General features: G+C 49.4%; 1 protein-coding gene across 1 annotated transcript in view; it reads right to left on the bottom strand.

The window, feature by feature from the left end:
• Positions 1-21,022, bottom strand: part of LOC132386024 (tax1-binding protein 1 homolog A-like) — a 129,481-nt gene that overhangs the window by 87,161 nt on the left and 21,298 nt on the right. Inside the window, exons 4-6 of the mRNA XM_059958306.1 lie at positions 18,972-19,041; positions 13,985-14,155; positions 9,490-9,705 (exon numbers count right to left, since the gene is read on the bottom strand). Coding sequence (XP_059814289.1) covers positions 9,490-9,705; positions 13,985-14,104 — 336 coding nt within the window. The 5' untranslated portion in view covers positions 14,105-14,155; positions 18,972-19,041. The remainder of the gene's footprint in view (positions 1-9,489; positions 9,706-13,984; positions 14,156-18,971; positions 19,042-21,022) is intronic.

Below are 21,022 nucleotides of genomic sequence, written 5' to 3'. Positions count from 1 at the left end.
TGACAGGCAATTATTATGAAGAATTGTATGAAAAGTAAAAGTTAGGAGGTTAGCGTACGGACATGGGATATTAGCAGATAGAATTTCTGGGCCAGTGTCAAAACATGAAATAGCCCAACCTTAGTCAGCATGTAATAAAAAAACGTAGGTAACCTTTGTAAAGGGCGGCAAGAGTCTGGGATCCAGTGATTAAAAGTCCCAATAATTTAGAGCCATTCAAACAGCCCGATCACAGCTGAGACCACAGTGCTTAAAACGAGGACGAACCGTGGCTTCCTGCTACAGGTCCACCAAAAACTGTTACCCTTCCCCAAGCAGTGAGGCTGGTCAGCACTTCCACCCACCAACCCACCCCTCCACACTCCCCCGACCACCACTACTTTATCACCTCCTGTCAGGGTCACCTTGTGTACAGACGCTCCTGTGCCCAGCGTCACTGTACGGACACATGACCAATCTGTGTATATGAGCTATCTTATGTATTTATTGTGTTTCTTCCCCCGGCCCCCCAAAGGTTAATTTGCAGGTTGAGTGAGTGGTGAGGAAGGCAAATGCAAAGCCAGCATTCATTTTGAGGGGACTGGAATAGGAAAAGCAAGGATGTGATGCTGAGGATTGAAGGCGCGGGTGAGCAGTTTTGGGCCCCTGGTCTAAGAAAGGCTGTGCTGACACTGGAGAGGGTCCAAAGGAGGCTCATTAAACCGATTCCGGGATTGGAAGGGTTACCACATGAGAAACGGATGAAGGCTCTGGGCCTGTGCTCACTGGAATTCAAAAGAACGTCGGGGAGGCAGGGGGAAATCTCACTGAAATCTATCGAATGGTGAAAGGCCTCAATAGAGTGGCTGCAGGGAGGTGGGGGGGGGGGGTGAGTCTAGGGCCAGAGGACACAGCCTCGGGGGTAGAGGGGATGTCTGATTAGAACTGAGATGGGGAGGGATTTCTTTAGCCAGAGGGTGGAGAATCTGTGGAATTCGTTGCCACGGGCGGCTGTGGAGGCCAAGCCACTGGGCATACTTAAGGCTAGATTCTTGACTAGTCAGGGAGAAGGCAGGAGATTGAGGCCGTGAGGAAGATTGGATCAACCATGTTGAAATGATCTAATGCTCTTGATGGGCCAAATGGTCTAATTCTCTTCCCATATCTTCTGGTCTTTTTAATCACTATTATTGTGTTCTTTATCTCACTGTGTCTTTCTCTGTGCTGCATCAGATCCGGCGTAACAATTACTTTGTTCCCCTTACCCTAATGCGCGTACATGAAATGAACAGCCCTGGATCTATAGGTCCTACCAACCTACCAACAAGGCTTTCAACTTGTTGATCTGCTTATGCAGTTTCTGGCATTCCTTGTACTTCTGCACATAGCAGGACTTCCCTGTCAGTAGCTTAGCCTTTAAGCTTGCAATCTCCTTCTGGACCGGATGGTCGGCCGAGATAGTCACCTCAGCACAAGCCTAGAAGCACAACAGACAGACATGGATAGATTTCTATGGTCTCAGCAGGGTTTTCTACTAACAGAATGCTTTGAGTGCGTCACCGGAGCTCTTGTGACTTAACGGGTAGATGTATGGCTTAGTGCGAGAATCGCTGGTGCGTTTTATCGATTTATCTATTTGAGATCCGTCGTGGAACCCACCTTTCTGGCCCTCTGGGCCCCCGATTTAACCCCTGCCTAACCCAAGACCACCAACCAGTTTTGTCTTAGGATGGAAACCCACGCAGTCATGGGGGGGCAGAACGTATGAACTCCTTACAGGCAGCGACAGGAATCTACCCTACCCTACCACCCCCGACTCTGCTGGCAAGACAGACCAAACACACCCCCCCACCCCCCAAAGCATCTCTTCTCATTTAAGAAAGTCCTGAATTCGTCTTCACTTGATCCCTGGGGTGCTTCATCTGTGCCCTCCAGAGCAGTTCTACTCTGTTTTACTCCTTGGGGGTTACATTCGCCTCTCCCGCGATGGCTGGAGCGGTTGAGCTGGGAAGAAGTCACGGTACGCTAACCATTGTGATCCAGGGAGGGGAGGGGGTGGGTCCAGCCCTGGCGGGTCAGTTGACCTGTTCTACCTGTGCTCAGTCAGGCTCCCAGTGAGGACCACCCCAACGTACAGACTCCTTACAACTAACGTTCCCTCTAATTTTTAGCAGTTAGTGTGCGCAAAAATCTTAAGTTGTGCAAATTCTTTTTCTGTGACAGAAGTACGTGCGCACTTTCAAGCGCGCATTGCAGAGTTTATGTAGGTTTACAAAATACTTGAGGTAAAACTGCACAGAACAACAACAAAATAACATACTGATTTAAGTCACTCTGTTACTTTCTCTCTCCTGTCAATGATCTACTCTGGGTTTGATCGTTTCTCGCTCCTGCTCATCCGCACACAACCGTAACATGCGCAGTGCTCCTGTAACGGGTAACGACGGGTTCTGTTGCCTGAGCTTTTGTACACCGTCCAAATGCGACTTACTTGCCAAATGATGCCTCAAAAAGTCAACTTTCCAAACATCATCCCACTTCTTGCCGCTAGCAAATTCTCCAGCAACTTTCGCGTCATGACAACACAGTTAACTCCAGTTTCTGAATCATACATAAGTATTTCTCGTAGCTGAACGTTCATGTCCTCATGAGCTTTCCCTGTAGCAGTTTCTACTATTTTGTTAAGCCATTCAACTGTGAACAAATTTGCAGTTCTTCCGCACTTGGCGCACTTCACTCCTTTTGAATTCAACATAGTGAATCAATATTTTTTTCAATAAAAACTTAGTGAGCTATCTACAGGATTCAAAACGGATCTTTGTAAACTTTACGATATGAACACTGTCTGCCGCCGAGATGCAGCTATACAAACCGGAACAGGAAAGGTGAGGTGATGTAAATTAGTGACGTGCACTGTGGTATTTGAAAAACCGACTAACTAGTTAACAGAAACATTTAGCTAAAAGATTATTTTCAGTAAGTACAATAATTAATTACTACGTTATTTTAGGTAACTAACCTTTCGTGCGCACATTAATTTCCTTTGCGTGCTGGTTGAAAAACGTGTGTGCGCGTTCCAGACGCGCACAGCTTGAACGCGGGTCACTGACGCTGTACGCGGGTTACGGTGAGCAATTCGCCACTGCGCCACCCTGACTTGGGCAAGGACTCAACCTTGCCACCTACAGTATTTCCATAAAGTGCTTTGTAACCCCCACCCCTCCCCCCGGTTAAAGAGCTTGAATAAGGTGCAGTTTAAAAGTCAAAGTAGTCTCCTTATTCCACAGAAGTTACTGGAGGTGAACAGAACCAATTGGTTCCTTAAGGTTGTTATATCTGGGGGGTGGTAATGGGGACAAGCTCCCTCTGCCTATTAAATGCTCCCAATGGCGTGTGCCTCAAATAGCCTCTGACAACCAAGTCCAGCTCCTGCCCTTCAGGTGTGGCTAAGATATTAAGCCCAGTGGAACCGTTTCTACTGACAGGAGAAGGGGCAAAGGGGAGGGGGGGGGGAGCTACTGGTGCCTTAAAACTAGTCGCTGCAGGCAGATGGGGCTCGTCAGCTGTCGTTGGCAGCTCATCCAGGAGAAGGAAAACTCTGATCTCAAACCTCCGCTGCCTCACACTCACGGGGAAGGCTTTGGGAGTAAATCCTGAGGGAAAAACCGGGAACTGGGGTCCCTGAGGCAGTCCTATGTCGAGTTCAACGCTGACTGGCAACTCCTGCGGCCAAACTGTATCGGTCTCTGCCGTTCCTTTGGGTTCATCAGCTGCGTGGAGAGGGGGAGCCCGCTACACGGGCAGCAGCTTGCTCTCTGTATCGTACTGCCCAGGCTTGCGTACCTGGACAGCCAGGGTGCAATATCCATGGTCAACCCAGACGGACAGAGACCCGTAGAATCAACTGGACTGCCTGTTAAAAGGGACCGCCACAATGGACCACAAATGGCCATGCTCACGCAAGGCGAAGCCAAACAGCGTGGAAATCTGGAGTTGCACATCTCCTGGCGAGAAGGCGCGGATTGATGTCGAACGAAATCTATTCGCGTAGGAACCCACCCACAGTGACTGCACGGGCGCCTGATGATCGTTTCTTCTGGTTGCTTCATTTGGAACAGGAAATCAATTTCAATTCAACGAGATTACTTGTACGTAATGGAATCATGTTCTGGGTGAGGTGGGAGATCAAACCATCATGCATAAGCTTATCTTCTGCTTTGCTTCACTCACCTGGAGTTTGGATAACAGTTCCATATAGAATCAAAACGTTCACTTGATAAGGGAGCAAACTGGTTACAAAAACAGTAACTTTCCCCAAGGCTGATCAACACTACCCCACCCCTCCACACACCCCCAAATGCCACTACTTTACCATTTCCCGTCAGAGTCACCTTGTGTGCAGACACTCCTGTGCCCAGCATCACTTTATGGACAAACCATCAATGTACAGTACGTGAACGATCTTAGAGTCATAAGAAAAAGTACAGCACAAAACACGCTCTTCAGCCCATCTAGACCACGATGAGTCGTTTGAAGTGCCTACTCCCAATCAACCTGCAATGGGACCATAGCCCTACCATCTGTGTGCCTATCCAAACTTCCCTTAAACGTTGAAATCAAGCTCACATCCACCACACGCACTGGCAGCTCGTTCCACACTATCATCACCCTCTGAGTGAAGAAGTTTCCCCTCATGTTCCCCTTAAACAATTCACCCTTCATCCTTAAACCATTACCCCTTTTAAAATATTTATTATTTCTGTTTTGCACTACTTTTATTTCTAACTATTTTACACACAGTGTCTATGAAAGGTATTCACCGTTCCCCCAAGATTTTTTCATGTTTTATTGTTCCACAACATTGAATCACAATGGATTTAATTTGCCTTTTTTTTTGACACTGATCGACAGAAAAAGTTTCTTTCGTGTTCAAGTGAAAACAGATCTCCACAACATGATCAAAATGTATCACAAGTATAAAGCACAAATCAATTGTTATTCACTCCCTTTAATATGACACACTGAATCATCACTGGTGCAGCCAACTGGTTTTAGAAGCCACATAATTAGTTAAATGGAGGTCAAGGTGTGCAGTCAAGGTGTTTCAATCGATTGGATCTCGAAGGTCCAACTGCCGGCAAGACAGTATCCTTGCAAAAACTACACCATGAAGACAGGAAAACATTCCAAAGAACTCCATGAAAAAGTTATTGAAAAGTACAAATCAGGAGATGGATATGTAAGGGGTTTCTTCTTTATGTTACAATGTATGTTAATCAAAATGGCTTCTTTGTTATGTTAGAGGTAAGTGTGCTTCTTTGTTATGCTGACAAGAGTGCTTTCTCTCGCGGCGTGTTTGGGTTATAATTACTGATAACGAGAATTGTATTCATTTGTTAACCAATTGGGACAGATGTTATTCTTTCTTGTGGGTCTGTAAGCTAGTGTTGCGCAGGCTTTTGGGGAGTTGGAGGGGAGATCGCAAGGAAGGAGGACATGCGGGATGCACTCTGGTCGACCACTGAGGTTGGTCCCAGGCGGTGGGTCGAGGAGGTCGGAGAAGATCGAATAGTGGACCGAAGACTTCGATAGTTGAGCTCTAACGGTTGTGCACAAATTGACTGAACCCTGATAGGTTTTGGAGCCTTTTCTTTCTTTTCTTTTGTATATATTGTATCACTATTAATTACCTAGTTCTAGTAAGATTTATAAAGTGTATTTTGTAACCGTACATGGTGTGTGGTCTGATATTGTGTGTGCGAGTTTGTACCAGTGTGCATTCCACAGCATTCAAGCATACGAGAGACACGGTTTGGCGGGTGGATGGATTTTCCCCTGGACATACATCGGCCGATAGCGTGAGCGTTACAGGTACGAGAAAATTTCCAAGTCACTGAAAATCCCTTACAGTTAAGTCAATATGGCAAAGCTGTAAATCTGCCTAGAACAGCCTATCCTAAAAAAACTGAGTGGCCGTGCAAGAGGGGACTAGTGAGGGAGGCCACCTAGAGACCTATGACAACTCTGGAGGAGTTATAAGATTTAGTGGCTGAAACAGGAGAGACTGCACATACAACAACTGTTGCCTGGGCGCCTCACCAATTGTAGCTTTAAGGGAAAGCCACTGTTGAAAAAAAACTCACATGAAATCTCGGCTAGACTTTGCCAGAAGGCGTGTGGGAGACTCTGAAGTCAGCTGGAAGAAGGTTCTATGGTCCAATGAAACACTATGTTTGACATTAGCCAAACACCACACATCATCAGAGACACACCATCCCTACCGTGAAGCCAGGTGGTGGCTGCATCATGCTGTGGGGACGCTTCACTGCAGCAGGCCCTGGAAGGCTTGTGAAGGTAGAGGGGAAAATGAATGCAGCAAAGTACAGGGAAATCCTGATGCAGTCTGCAAGAATACTGCGACCTGGGAGAAGATTTGCTTTCCAGCAAGACAATGACCCCAAGCATAAAGCCAAAGCTACACAGGAATGGCTTAAAGACAACAAAGTTAATGTCCTGGAGCGGCCAAGTCAGAGTCCAGACCTCAATCCAATTGAGAATTTGTAGCTAGACTTGAAAAGGGCTGTTCACTCACGATCCCCATGCAAACTGACAGAGCTTGAGCAGTTGTGTAAAGAAGAATGGGGGAAAAATTGCAGTGTTCTAATGTGTAAAGCTGACAGAGACCTATCCACACAGACTCGAGGCTGAAATTACTACCAAAGGTGCATCTACTAAATACTGACTTGAAAGGGATGAGCAATTATGCAATCAATTATTTTGCGTTTAATAACTGTTGTAAATTTAGATCACTTTGTAGAAACTTGTTTTCACTTCAACACGAAAATCTTTTCTGTAGATCAGTGTCAAAAAAAAAGACAAATTAAATCCACTGTGATTCAATGTTGTAAAACAATAACATGAAATCTTTTGAGGGGGAGGGGGAAATCTTTTTATAGGCACTGTTATATACTTACTATAACTGATTCACTCACTTCTCTTCCCGTCTATATATTCACGTATTGCATTGTACTGCTGCTGCTAAGTTAGCAAACTTCATGTAGGCTGTATCATATCATCATTTCAACCAATCAGTAGGATTTCTTAAGAAACACAGACCACACGTCCTACACCACAGACCAGTTAAAATTAATTTATACTGTAAACTTTGTTAAATGAGATTTTGTGTGCCGTTTTGATTTCAGTGGTCGCCAACCTGAACCCCCAAAAATTCTGTTTTTATTTAGAAATGCAAGGTGGAACCACCAAGCAACCCACCAGCTTAACCCTGGACTACTCACAGGACTGTTAACAATGACCAGTCCGCCTTCGGACTGTGGGAGGAAACCCGAGCACGCAGTCACGGGGGAAGAAGGGACTGGACTGTGCAAAAGTCTTGGGCACATAATATATAGCTAGGGTGCCCGAGTCTTTTGCACAGAGCGGAGGTAATTTTCCGCCAAAAAATTTTAAAATTTCGTAACGTGTGAGTGATGATAAACCCGATTCTGATTCTGACCTCCCTGTAGGTGGGCAGGGAGAGGGGGATCAGGGTTGGGAAGAGGGTAAGGGAGAGGGAAGCACCAGAGAGACATTCTGTAATGATCAATAAACCGAGTGTTTGGAATCAAATGACCTTGCCTGGTGTCTCAGGGCTGGGTGTGTCTGCACCCCCGACCCCCGGCACTCCTTCTCTGCCACCTGTCCCACCGTTTCACAGTGCCCCACCCTCGCCATCCCCAACATGCTTTGCTCCCGCCAGATTTACAAACTCACTATCTGCTCCACGTTGACAAATACAGTACTGTGTGCAAAAGTCTTGGGCATCCTAGCTATGTATATGTGCCCGAATATAATTCGCACAGTACTGTCAAAACTCTTTTTTTAAACCGGCGATGCTGGATTTGAATTATAATCTCTGCCACCCTGAGCTGTAACTGGAGAGGGTTCAAAGGAGGTTAATGAAAATGATTCTAGGTTTGAATGGCTTGACATATGAAGAGTATTTGATGGCTCTGGGCCTGTACTCACCGGAATTCGGAAGAATGAGGGGGGACCTCATTGAAACCTAGCGAATGGTGAAGGGCCTTGATAAGGTGGATGTGGAGAAGATGCTTCCTATGCTGAGTGAGACTAAACCTGGATGACAGGGGCATCCTTTTAGACCAGAGATGAGGAGGAGTTTCTTTAGTCAGAGAGTGTTGCATCTGTGGAATTCGTTGCCACAGGCAGCTGTGTACATTTAAGGCAGAAGTTGATAGAGTCTTGGTCAGTCAGGGCAAGAGGGGATAAGGGGAGAAGGCAGGGGACTGGGGGCTGAGAAGGAAATGGATCAGCCATGATGAAATGGCAGAACGGTCTCGATGGGCCCAATGGTCTAAATCTGCTCCTCTATCTTGTGGCCTTTTGGTGTCAAAGAGAGAAGACTCCATCCATGCTGGGGACATGCCATCTCAAATCCCATACTGGCCACTGGAGGACTCTTCCTTCCGAGCCAATACTTGCTCGTTGAATCAAAGCAACCCTCCGTGGTTCTACGCACCCCCCCCCCCCCACCTGCTCTTCCTCTTCCTCCTTGCGTCCTCAGATCGTCCGATTTCCTGATGTCCCCCAAAGATCCATATCCTCCAGCTCTCCACAGGAGAACCAATACACTTCATTCGGTCCCCCTGCTCGTTAATGCAAGTACCTCATCAGCCAATCACGCGGCAGCGACTCCATATTTAAGAGCATGCAGGCATGGCCAAGAGGTTCAGTTGTTGCTCAGAGTAAACATCAGGATGGGGGGGGGGGAGGGGGGATGTGATGTGAGCGACTTTGACCCTGGAATGATTGTTGGCGCCAGACGGGGTTGGTTTGAGTATCTCAGAAACTGCTGATCTCCTGGGATTTTCCACACACGACAATCTCTAGAGCTTACAGGGAGTGGGTGGCGATTTCATGGGTAAAAATGTCCTGTTAATGAGAGGTCAGAAGAGAACGGCCAGACTGGTTCAAGCTGACAGTAACTCAGATAACCACACGTGACAACAGCAGTGTGCAGGAGGTCACCTCCGAACCTTCAGCAGAAAGCCACGAGCGTACAGAGTCACAGAAACAGGCCCTTTGGCCCATCCAGCCCACGCTGAACCATTTAAACTGCCTCCTCCCGCCACCTGCACCGGGACCATGGCCCAACCGTCCAAACTTCTCCCGAACGTTGAAATCGAGCTCGCGCACTGGGCAGCCCGTCCCACACTCTCACAGCCCTCCTGTTCCCCCTTAATCTTTTCACCCTCAACCCATGACCTCTGGATGTAGCCCCAACCAACCTCAGTGGAAAAAGCCTATCTATACATGCCACTCAGAATGATGAATACCTCTATCGAATCTCCTCTCAACCTTCTACGTTCCAAGGATCACAGGTCTAACCTGTTCAATCTTTCCCAACAACTCAGGTTATCCTGCAACCTCCATGCAAACTTTCCCTGGTGCGTGTAGCTGTTACGGAAGGACATTTTCCCGAATCATTACCTCACTCTTTGAGAAGATTTCGTCGACCTTCTCGAATTTGTACTTCCAGTGCTGGATCTCCTGTTGGGCGTCACGGAGGCTCCTCTGGCTCTGCTCCTGACCGGCCTGAGCGACCATCAGCTCGGCCGCGGTCTGAGCCTGCTGCTGCTGGGCCGACCTCACTTGCTTCTCCATGTCCTTCAGGCACTGCTGGAGATCCCCCACTTGCTCCTGGAGCTGTCGGCGCAAACAAAATGGAAGAACGTTTATTATCAAGGGTCACGCAGAACCACCATAGAGCTGATTCGTCACAACGCGGTTATTCGATTCTTCACTGGAATTTTTTTTTTTAAACATTCATTCTAAACGGCACTGAAAACTTCTCAAGAGCAGCCGCCATTACGGTAAACTTCAATCAGCCAATGAGAGTGCTTTACATAGGTTCTGAGGCACTCACAGCCAATCAGCTATTAGCTCACGCTCAGCCTCCCCCCCCACCCACCAACCGTGCGTGTAAACTTTCTTACTCCCTCACCAATTTATTCCACCATGTCCGGGAAACAGCCTGCAACTTCCAGTGAGGGGAGTATGCCTAAGGCGTCAGGGAAAATCCTTAGCATGGGTGTAATACAGCGTGAGGATGTTAATGATGGCCGTGCTGAAGGGTGACTGCATTCTCGTGACGAGAGCCTTAATAACGAAGAGCTTCGAGATTTGGCAGATTCCCCGGGTGAATCTGAGGACACGGACGGAGGAGGAGAAACTCCAGCAAGAAACCTCGGCACAGAACTCCCCAGCGCAAAGAGAGGTCTCTCTACGCGATCTCCACTGGGACCCAGCTAACCATGGGACAACTTACAAAGACCAACTAACCCACCGACTGGTACCCCTTTGGGCTGTGGGAGGAAACCGAAGCACACAGGGATCTCAGCAGGCTTGAAAGACTGCAGAGAAGATTTGCAAGGAGAATTCTGGGACTTGACGACCTGAGCTATTGGGAACAGTTGAACAGGTTAGAACGTCATTACCTGGAGCGCAGGAGAATGAGGGGAGCTATACAAAGTTATGAGGGGTATAGATATGGTGAAGGACGATAGTTCTCCCCCTCAGCTTGACTGAGGAGTAAACTGGAGGTTATAGGTTTAGGGTGAAAGGTGAATTACTTAAGAGGAGCCTTCACTGAGAGGCTGGTGAGAGCATGGAACAAGTTGCCAATTGTAGGTTCAATTGCATTTCAGACAAGGTGAGACCAGGCAGAAGACCAGCTCAGCACGGACTCGATGGGCTATTCATTGGCTGCTTCACCCCCTGAATGGGGGAGGGGAAAAACTACTGCACAGGATCAAAAGAAGCTGCACAAATTTGTAAAAATCAGTCAGCCCCATCATGGGCGCAAGCCTCCTTAGCATCCAGGACATCTGCAAGGAGCAATGCCTCCAAGGAGGCGGTGTCCATCATTATGGACCCCCCGTCACCCAGGTCATGACCTCTTCTTATTGCTACCATCAGGGAGGAGGTACAGGAATCTGAAGACACACACTCAGTGATTCAGGAACAGCTTCTTCCCCTCTCCCATTAGGGAGGATGTACAGGAACCTGAAGGCACACACTCAGCGATTCAGGAACAGCTTCTTCCCTTCTGCCATCAGGGAGGAGGTACAGGAGTCTGAAGGCACACACTCAACGATTCAGGAACAGCTTCTTCCCCTCTACCATCAGGGAGGTGGTACAGGAGCCTGAAGACACACACTCAGCGATTCAGGAACTGCTTCTTCCCCTCTGCCATCAGGGAGGAGGTATAGGAGCCTGAAGACACACACTCAATGATTCAGGAACAGTTTCTTCCCCTCTGCCATCAGGGAGGAGGTACAGGAGCCTGAAGACACACACTCAGCGATTCAGGAACAGCTTCTTCCCCCCTGCCATCAGGGAGGAGGTACAGGAGCCTGAAGACACACACTCAGTGATTCAGGAACAGCTTCTTCCCCTCTGCCATCAGGGAGGAGGTACAGGAGCCTGAAGTCACACACTCAACGATTCAGGACCAGCTTCTTCCCCTCTGCCATCGGGGAGGAGGTACAGGAGCCTGAAGACACACACTCAGTGATTCAGGAACAGCTTCTTCCCCTCTGCCATCAGGGAGGAGGTACAGGAGCCTGAAGACACACACTCAGCGATTCAGGAACAGTTTCTTCCCCTCTGCCATCAGGGAGGAGGTACAGGAGCCTGAAGACACACACTCAACGATTCAGGAACAGCTACTTCCCCTCTGCCATCAGGGAGGAGGTACAGGAGCCTGAAGACACACACTCAATGATTCAGGAACAGTTTCTTCCCCTCTGCCATCAGGGAGGAGGTAGAGGAGCCTGAAGACACACACACAATGATTCAGGAACAGCTACTTCCCCTCTGCCATCAGGGAGGAGGTACAGGAGCCTGAAGACACACACTCAACGATTCAGGAACAGCTACTTCCCCTCTGCCATCAGAGAGGAGGTATAGGAACCTGAAGACAAACACTCAACGATTCAGGAACAGCATCTTCCCCTCTGCCATCAGAGAGGAGGTACAGGAGCCTGAAGACACACACTCAACGATTCAGGAACAGCTACTTCCCCTCTGCCATCAGAGAGGAGGTATAGGAACCTGAAGGCACACACTCAACGATTCAGGAACAGCATCTTCCCCTCTGCCATCAGAGAGGAGGTACAGGAGCCTGAAGACACACACTCAGTGATTCAGCAACAGCTTCTTCCCCTCTGCCATCAGAGAGGAGGTACAGGAGTCTGAAAGCACACACTCAACGATTCAGGAACAGCTTATTTCTCCTCTGCCATCAGGGAGGAGGTACAGGAGCTTGAAGATACACACTCAGTGATTCAGGAACAGCTTCTTTCCCTCTGTCATCAGGGAGGAGGTACAGGAGCCTGAAGTCACACACTCAACGATTCAGGACCAGCTTCTTCCCCTCTGCCATCGGGGAGGAGGTACTGGAGCCTGAAGACACACACTCAGTGATTCAGGAACAGCTTCTTCCCCTCTGCCATCAGGGAGGAGGTACAGGAGCCTGAAGACAAACACTCAGCGATTCAGGAACAGTTTCTTCCCCTCTGCCATCAGAGAGGAGGTACAGGAGCCTGAAGACACACACTCAGTGATTCAGCAACAGCTTCTTCCCCTCTGCCATCAGAGAGGAGGTACAGGAGTCTGAAAGCACACACTCAACGATTCAGGAACAGCTTATTTCTCCTCTGCCATCAGGGAGGAGGTACAGGAGCTTGAAGATACACACTCAGCGATTCAGGAACAGTTTCTTCCCCTCTGCCATCAGAGAGGAGGTACAGGAACCTGAAGGCACATACTCGGCAACTCAAGAACAGCTTCTTCCCCTCTGCCATCCGATGTCTGAATGGACATTGAATCCGTGAACACTAACTCACTACTTTTTTTGCCCTACTTATTTAATTTAACTTTTTAACATACGTTTAAAAAGTTTGCACACAGTATTGTATTTGTCAACATGGAGCGGAGAGCGAGTTTGTAAATCTGGCGGGAGCAAAGGATGTTGGGAATGGCGAGGGTGGAGCGCCACGGGAGGGGTGTGGGACAGGTGGCAGAGGAGGGGTGCCGAGGGTCGGGGGTGCAGACACCCCCAGCCCTGAGACACAAGGCAAGGCCCATTGATTCCCAAACAATTGGTTTATTGATCATTACAGAACGTCTCTCGTGCTTCCCGGTCCCTCCGCTCTCCCTTTTCTCAACCACGATTCCCCTCTCCCTGGCCCCCTTCCCACTCTCAGGCACATACAGAGTTGCAGGAAACAGTTAATTCTGATTCTGATATGTGTCTCTATTCCGGACTAAGACTTTTACACAGTACTGTATCCTAGTCCCAGCTCATGAAGAGATTTAAAGACAAGAAAGATCCATAGTAAAAGGCAGAGGAAGCCAAGGCAGGGTAGCTGCCCGGCGAAGAGTGAAACATTCCTTGACCAGACGGTCATAACTGGACACAAGATCCCCTGATCTCGATAAAGAAAGGGAGTTAATTCAAGCAGCATCAGTTCCCAGTGATCTCTCTACCTGAGTGAAAGCTACTTCAGGACAGGACCGGACCAACTGCAGGACCTGCTGGGCAAAACGGGCGACCGACACTTACTCACGCAAAACTTATTCCGTGGCAAAGAGTACAGTTGACGTTTCGGGCTGTTGACTTTTTCTCTTTTCTCCCCCCATGGATGCTGCCTGGCCTGCTGACTTCCTCCAGCATTTTGTGTGTGTGCTGCCCAGATTTCCGGCATCTGCAGAACTTCTCTTGTTTGCCAACACTTACTAATTACACCAACCATCGGAAGGAAGCTAATGACAGGCGGAGACCCAGCTTCCCCTGGTACAGACACACACACAAAATGCTGGAGCAACTCAACAGGCCAGTGAGATGGTGATGGGGAGGCAGGAATTTCGGGAGGATACGGGGAGCTGGTTTAGTTGACTGACGGGGTGCAGTCGAAGGTACCTTCTCCACAGTGCTGGCGTTGGATGCCTTCAGTTCCTCGGACTTGCTGAGGGCTTGGCGCAGTTGGGAAATCTCGGCCAGGCAATTCTGCTGCTCATTCCGCACCTCGGCCAACTTCATCAGGTCCTCCTTCAATGCCACATTTTCCTTCCTCTTGGTTTCAAAGTCAAACTGCCAAGGCAAACAGAGACGGAAATAAGCCACAGCTGTTCAGCAGAACCGAAACAAAGCCACCAACACCCAAAGTAACTGTACGAATTCACTGCACCATGATCCCTGAGGGCTAACAGGGACTTCCTGTCAGAAACCTCGAAGCAGGTGGTCGTGGCAGGACGGTGTGTCAATGATCTGGACTATGGGATTAATGGATTGTTGGCTAAATTTGCAGATGATACAAAGATAGGTGGAGGAGCGGATAGTGTTGAGGAAACAGAGAGACTTAGATAGTTTAGGGGAATGGGCAAAGAAGTGGGAAACAAAATACAATGATGGAAAGCGTATGGTCATGCACTTTGGTGGAAGAAATAAACAGGCAGACTATTACTTACATGGGGAGAGAATTCAAAGTGCAGAGATGCAAAGGGACTTGGGTCCTTGTGCAGGATACCCTAAAGGTTAAACTCCAGCTTGAGTCGGTGGTGCAGAATGCAATGTTGGCATTCATTTCGAGAGGTATACAGGTATAGAGCCGGGATGTGATGTTGAGGCTCTATAAGGCACTTGTGAGACCACACTTGGGAGTATTGTGTGCAGTTTTGGGCTCCTTATTTTAGAAAGGATATACTGACATTGGAGAGGGTTCACAGAAGACTCAGGAGAATGATTCCAGGAATGAAAGGGTTACTGTATGAGGAACGTCTGGCAGCTCTTGGGCTGTATTCCCTGGAGTTCAGGAGAATGAGGGGGGATCCCATAGAAACATTCTGAATGTTAAAAGGCCTGAACAGATTAAATATGGCAAAGTTATTTCCCATGGTAGGAGATCCCAGGACAAGAGGGCACAACTTCAGGATTGAAGGACGTCCACTTTGAACAGAGACGTGAAGAAATTACTTTAGTCAGAGGGTGATAAATCTGTGGAATTTGTTGCCATGAGCGGCTGTGGAGGCCAAGTCTTTGGGTGTACTTAAGGCAGAGATAGGTAGGTTCTTGATCAACCAGGGCATCAAAGGGTCTGGGGTGAAAGCAGGGGAGCGGAGATGACTGGAAGAATTGGATCAGCCCACGACTAAATGGCGGAGCAGACCCGATGGGCCGAATGGCCTACTTGTGCTCCTGTCTCTTATCGTCTTACGACTGGCAGTAACTTGGGAAGATCAGATTGAGGCACTCTGAACGCAAGAAGCCAAATACTAGTGCAGTGCCCGAGACAGGGGTGGAGGGCACAACGTGAGTCTACGGAGGTGGGGTGTGGAGGTTTTGCCGGCTGCTCGCTGTGCAGAACCTACTCTCTCCATGGCATTATGGGGGCTGCAGAGACAGAAGCTGTCAGGGTTGTCACAGAGCCTCCAGATGGCCGTGGATCGAGGGGTGTGACCCTGGACCAACGCCGCTGGGACACAAGCCGGGGCCTGACCAACCCTGATGGTGAAGCACCCGAGGACCCCAGGCAGTCTCGTCACAGATGACTTGCCCCAATACAGCTCAGCGTCAATACCAAAGTCATACGTGTCTGGCAGGCACTCACAGTAAAGATACACAGCAGAGCTGGTGATAAACAAAGACTGACAATGTCCTAAAGAGGACATACTGTGTTAATGGGAACTTTTTAAAGGAACAAATGGAAACACACACAAAATGCTGGAGGAACTCAGGTCAGGCAGCATCTACGGAAGTGAATAGACAGTCAATGTTTTGGGCCAAGACACTTCATCAGGGCTAGAGGAGACGGGGAAATATGCAGAATATAAAAAAACCAGGGTGAGGCGAGGGCAAGGGGAGGGATGGCGAGGGGGAGGATGGTGAGGGGAGGGAGACAGGGTAAGCCATGTGGGGGAGGGGGATGAATTGAGTAGCTGGGAGGTGACGGGTAGGAAAGGTAAAGGGCTGGAGAGGAAGGAATCTGATAGGAGTGGAAAGTGGGCCGTGGGAGAAAGGGAAGGAGGAGGGACACCAGGGGGAGGTGATGGGAGGGAAAGGTAAAGGGCTGGAGAGGGAGGAATCTGATAGGAGAGGAGAGAGGACCGTGGGAGAAAGGGAAGGAGGAGGGACACCAGGGAGAGGTGATGGGTGGGGAAGGTAAAGGGCTGGAGAGGAAGGAATTTGATCGGAGAGGAGAGTGGACCGTGGGAGAAAGGGAAGGAGGAGGGACACCAGGGGGAGGTGGTGGGAGAGGTAAAGGGCTGGAGAGGAAGGAATCTGATCGGAGAGGAGAGTGGACCGTGGGAGAAAGGGAAGGAGGAGGAACACCAGGGGGAGGTGATGGGTGGGAAAGGTAAAGGGCTGGAGAGGAAGGAATTTGATCGGAGAGGAGAGTGGACCGTGGGAGAAAGGGAAGGAGGAGGGACACCAGGGGGAGGTGATGAGTGGGAAAGGTAAAGGGCTGGAGAGGAAGGAATCTGATAGGAGAGGAGAGTGGACCGTGGGAGAAAGGGAAGGAGGAGGGACACCAGGGGGAGGTGATGGGTGGGAAATGTAAAGGGCTGGAGAGGAAGGAATCTGATCGGAGAGGAGAGTGGATCATGGGAGAAAGGGAAGGAGGAGGGACACCAGGGGGAGGTGATGAGTGGGAAAGGTAAAGGGCTGGAGAGGAAGGAATCTGATAGGAGAGGAGAGTGGACCGTGGGAGAAAGGGAAGGAGGAGGGACACCAGGGGGAGGTGATGGGTGGGAAAGGTAAAGGGCTGGAGAGGAAGGAATCTGACAGGAAGGAGAGTGGACCGTGGGAGAAAGGGAAGGAGGGGGGACACCAGGGGGAGGTGATGGGTGGGAAAGGTAAAGGGCTGGAGAGGAAGGAATCTGATAGGAGAGGAGAGTGGACCGTGGGAGAAAGGGAAGGAGGAGGGACACCAGGGGGAGGTGACGGGTGGGAAAGGTAAAGGGCTGGAGAGGAAGGAATCTGACAGGAGAGGAGAGTGGACCGTGGGAGAAAGGGAAGGAGGAGGGACACTAGGAGGAGGTGATGGGTGGGAAAGGTAAAGGGCTGGAGAGGAAGGAATCTGATAGGAGAGGAGAGTGGACTGTGAGAGAAAGGGAAGGAGGAGGGACACCAGGGGGAGGTGATGGGTGGTGAAGGTAAAGGGCTGGAGAGGAAGGATGAGCTCGTCCCTCCTCCTTTCTCAGTCGGGCTCGGGACCGTCCACACCTCTTTGCTGGAGGATTGTTGACGATGGCGGACCGCACAGGGAGCAGCCGGGCAAAACGACCACACGGCCATTTGGCCCATCGAGTCTGTTCCACTATTTCACTGCGGCTGACCCATTTCCCCTCTCAGCCTTCTCCCCGTAGCGCTTCCATGCCCTGACCAATCAAGAACCTGTCGGCCTCTGCCTCAAATACGCCCAGTGACTGGGCCTCCACAAGCCTCCGCCTCTGGCGACGACTTCCACAGATTCACCGCCAAGTGGTCGGTCTCACTCAGCAGAAGGAAGTCCTTGCAGGAGAACGGACGCGCAGTAGCAGTAAGGCTAATGCTTCACGGCTCCGGAGAACCAAGGTTCAATTCTTGCCACTGCACATTGGTTATTTTCCCGTCTTGGCTATTTATGGCTTTTCATAAGTTCTGCTGTATTTCTTTATATTCCTGTAAATGCCTGCAGGGTCATTAAGAGAGCTTTTGGCACACTGGCCTTCATAAATCAAAGTATTCACAGGAGATGGGATGTTGTGTTGGTGAGGACCAATCTGGAGTATTGTGTGCGGTTTCTGGTCACTGACCTACAGGGAAGAATTAAAGATGGTTGAAAGACAACAGAGAAAGTTTACTAGGATATTGCCGGGTCTGGAGGACCCGGGTTGTAAGGGAAAAAAAATCAATAGATTAGGACTTCATTCCTTGGAATGTAGAGGATCGAGAGGAGATCTGATAGAGGTGTATAAAATTATGAGGAGTATAGATAGGGTATATGCAGGCAGGATTTTTCTGCTGAGGTTGAGTGGGACTACAGAGGTCACGGGTTAAGGGTGAAAGGTGAGAAGTTGAAGGGGAACTTCTTCACTCAAGAGGGCCTTGAGAGTGTGGAATGAGCAGCCAGCACAAGTGGGCCCACCCGAGATCGATTTCAACGTTGTGGAGATGTTTGGATGGGTACATGGATGGTAGGAATATGGAGGGCAATGGTCCGGGTGCAGGTAGATGGGAGGGGGCAGTTTAAATAGATTGGCATGGGCTAGATGGGCCAAAGGGCCTGCTTCTGAGCTGCACATTCCTACGATGCTATGGAAACGGGTAGAAAATGGTGATGTACACATACTCCTAATAAATTTCCTTCCAGCTTCCTGTGAGGAGTTGGTGCCTTGTGCTGCGGTTCCCTCCCCCATTCCAAGGGCGCGCGGTTAGAACTCGCGTTAAGTTGCGGGCTTGCCGCGCTGGCGCCAGAAGCATGGCGGCACTTGCGGGCTGCCCCCGGCACGTCCTCGGACCGTGTTGGTCGCCGACACGGAAGGTGCACTTCGCTCTACGTTCCGTGGTACACGTGACGAAGGTAATCTTTCGCTTTATGAGTCGGTGAGCGTACGAGGACGGGCAGGCAACGTTGGCACTGGGAGCACGCTGGCAATTGCGTGGCTGCCCCTCCCACATCCACAATCCTGGGACTGCAGTGGTCGCCATCGTACGTTTCGATGTTTTGTCGTGGGGGTGACAGATGGAGTTAGTTCTTAACACTTAAGTCGTGCCTTGCGGAAGAGGCAGAAGGACAAGCAGTCTCCGTTCCCTCGCCACATCGTGTCTAAGTCTGAACAGCAACCTCAGGCAAGGCTCCCACAAATTCCCCTTTCCTCAGCCGGGAAGTCTACACAACCCGACTGCCAGGCGTCCGCCGCCTTACCTGAACGAGCTGGAGTCGCTCCTGCGCAGCCTTCAACTCACTCGCCGACTTATTCTTCACTTCCGTCAGGCTGCAAGGCAAGAAGCCAGAAATGAACTCGGAGGCCATTTTATTGGGTACTCCCGCTCTCGAATGCAAACACCTTACCGGCCAATCACGTGGCAGCAACTCAATGCAAAAAAAGAAAGCGCGCAGACTTGGTCAAGCGGTTCAGTTGCTCTTCAGACCAAACACCAGAATGGGGGTGGGGGGGTGGGAAGAAACCTGACCCAAGTGACTTTGACCGTGGAATGATTGTTGGTGCCAGATGGGGTGGTTCGAGTATCTCAGAAACTACTGATCTCCTGGGATTATTTATTTACTGAGGTACAGTGCGGAATAGACCCTTTGAGCCGCGCTGCCCAACAATCCCCCAATTTAACCCTAGCCTAAGCATGAGGCAATTTGCAGTAATCAATTAACCTACCAACAGGTATGTCTTCGGACTGTGGGAGGAAACCAGAGCACCCGATGGAAACCCACGCAGTTACAGGGAGAACGTACAAACTCCTGACAGACAGTGGCACGGGCCGCTGATACTGCAGACTGCTGTGCTAACCACTACACTACCCAATGCACAACAGTCTCTGGACTTTATGGAGCAAAACCCAAAACCCGCCCCCCCAAAAACTCAGTGAGTGGCAGTTCTGGGGGAGAGAGGTCAGAAGGGAATTATAATTTACAGTCAGTGGCCACTTTATTAGGTATGCCTGCTCGTTATTGCAAATATCTAATCAGCCAATCACGTGGCAGCAACTCAATGCACAAAAGCATGCCAACATGGTCAAGAGTTTCTGACCAAAGGTTGGAATGGGGGAAGAAATGTGGTCACAGTGACTCTGACCGTGGATTGATTGTTGGTGCCAGATGGGGTGGTTTGAGTATCACAGAAACTGCTGATCTCCTGGGATTTTCACACACAACGGTCTCTGGAGTTCACAGAGAATGGTGTGAAAAACTTAAAAAAAAACAAACTTCTGGATGTTATGTGGGTGAAAACACTTTGTTAATGAGGGAGGTCAGAGGGGAAAACGGCCAGACTGGTTCAAGCGGTATGCAGAAGGTCATCTCCGAACACACAACACGTGGAACCTTGAAGTGGATGGGCTACAGCAGCAGAAGACCAGGATCATACACTCAGTGGCCACTTTACTAGGTACAGGAGGTAGTTAATAAACTGGCACGAGTGTACAGTATATACAGGTCAAAAATAACTTGCCCTGTATAGGTGTCCCCCGTTTTTCGAACGTTTGCTTTACGGCAGCCAAGTTAGTACCCGCTTTCGCTAACCAAAGAGGATTTTCGCTTTTATGAAAAAAAGACGCCCACTTTATACGTGTGTTTACCCCAAGAAAGACGACAATGACCGCGAAACCTTGTGTGGGCAGTTGTTTACACATGCGTGTACATACACATGTGTGTAAGTGCCGACCTTTTCTCCCCAAATTGATTTTGACTCGCTGTCTTCCCGATTCTGATAAGCGAAACTACACCGTACATACAATATTTCTACTTTATATAGGCTGTGTATTTATCATATCATTCCTGCTTTTACTATATGTCAGTGTTATTTTAGGTTTTATGTGTTATTTGGTTTGATTTGGTAGGTTGTTTTTGGGTCTGGTGTTACACCTGTAGCCCCCTCCTTTGTGAGAATCGCAAGATCGCTATTGATTTGGGTCTGGAGACCCAGGAAATGAGAGAGAGACGTGCGGAATGTCTCGTCCCCCAGCAATATAAAGCTACGGGACACGGCCATTGTCTCTTGAAGACGAACCTGTGTATTGCAATACTGTTCTACGTGGAAGCCCTCAGGCAAAGTGGGCTGGTTGAGGGAGGGATTGCATCACCCCCAACCTGATTGACATCTGAGACCCTGTGAGTCAGGATAAAAGAGGGTCTGTGGGAACAGCCCCTCAGATGCACCAGAAGAAATGCTAGCACTTCCTGTGATAGAGGGAAGCCATTTGAAGGAGGCCACGTGCGTTCGGTTCTGTTGCCTGGGACTGGTG

The sequence above is a fragment of the Hypanus sabinus genome (assembly GCF_030144855.1).
Source record: "Hypanus sabinus isolate sHypSab1 chromosome Y unlocalized genomic scaffold, sHypSab1.hap1 SUPER_Y_unloc_24, whole genome shotgun sequence".
In the NCBI taxonomy this organism is placed as follows: Eukaryota; Metazoa; Chordata; class Chondrichthyes; order Myliobatiformes; family Dasyatidae; genus Hypanus; species Hypanus sabinus.
The sequence above is the reverse complement of the archived record's forward strand: the minus strand, read 5'-3'. Positions and strand labels throughout refer to the sequence as shown.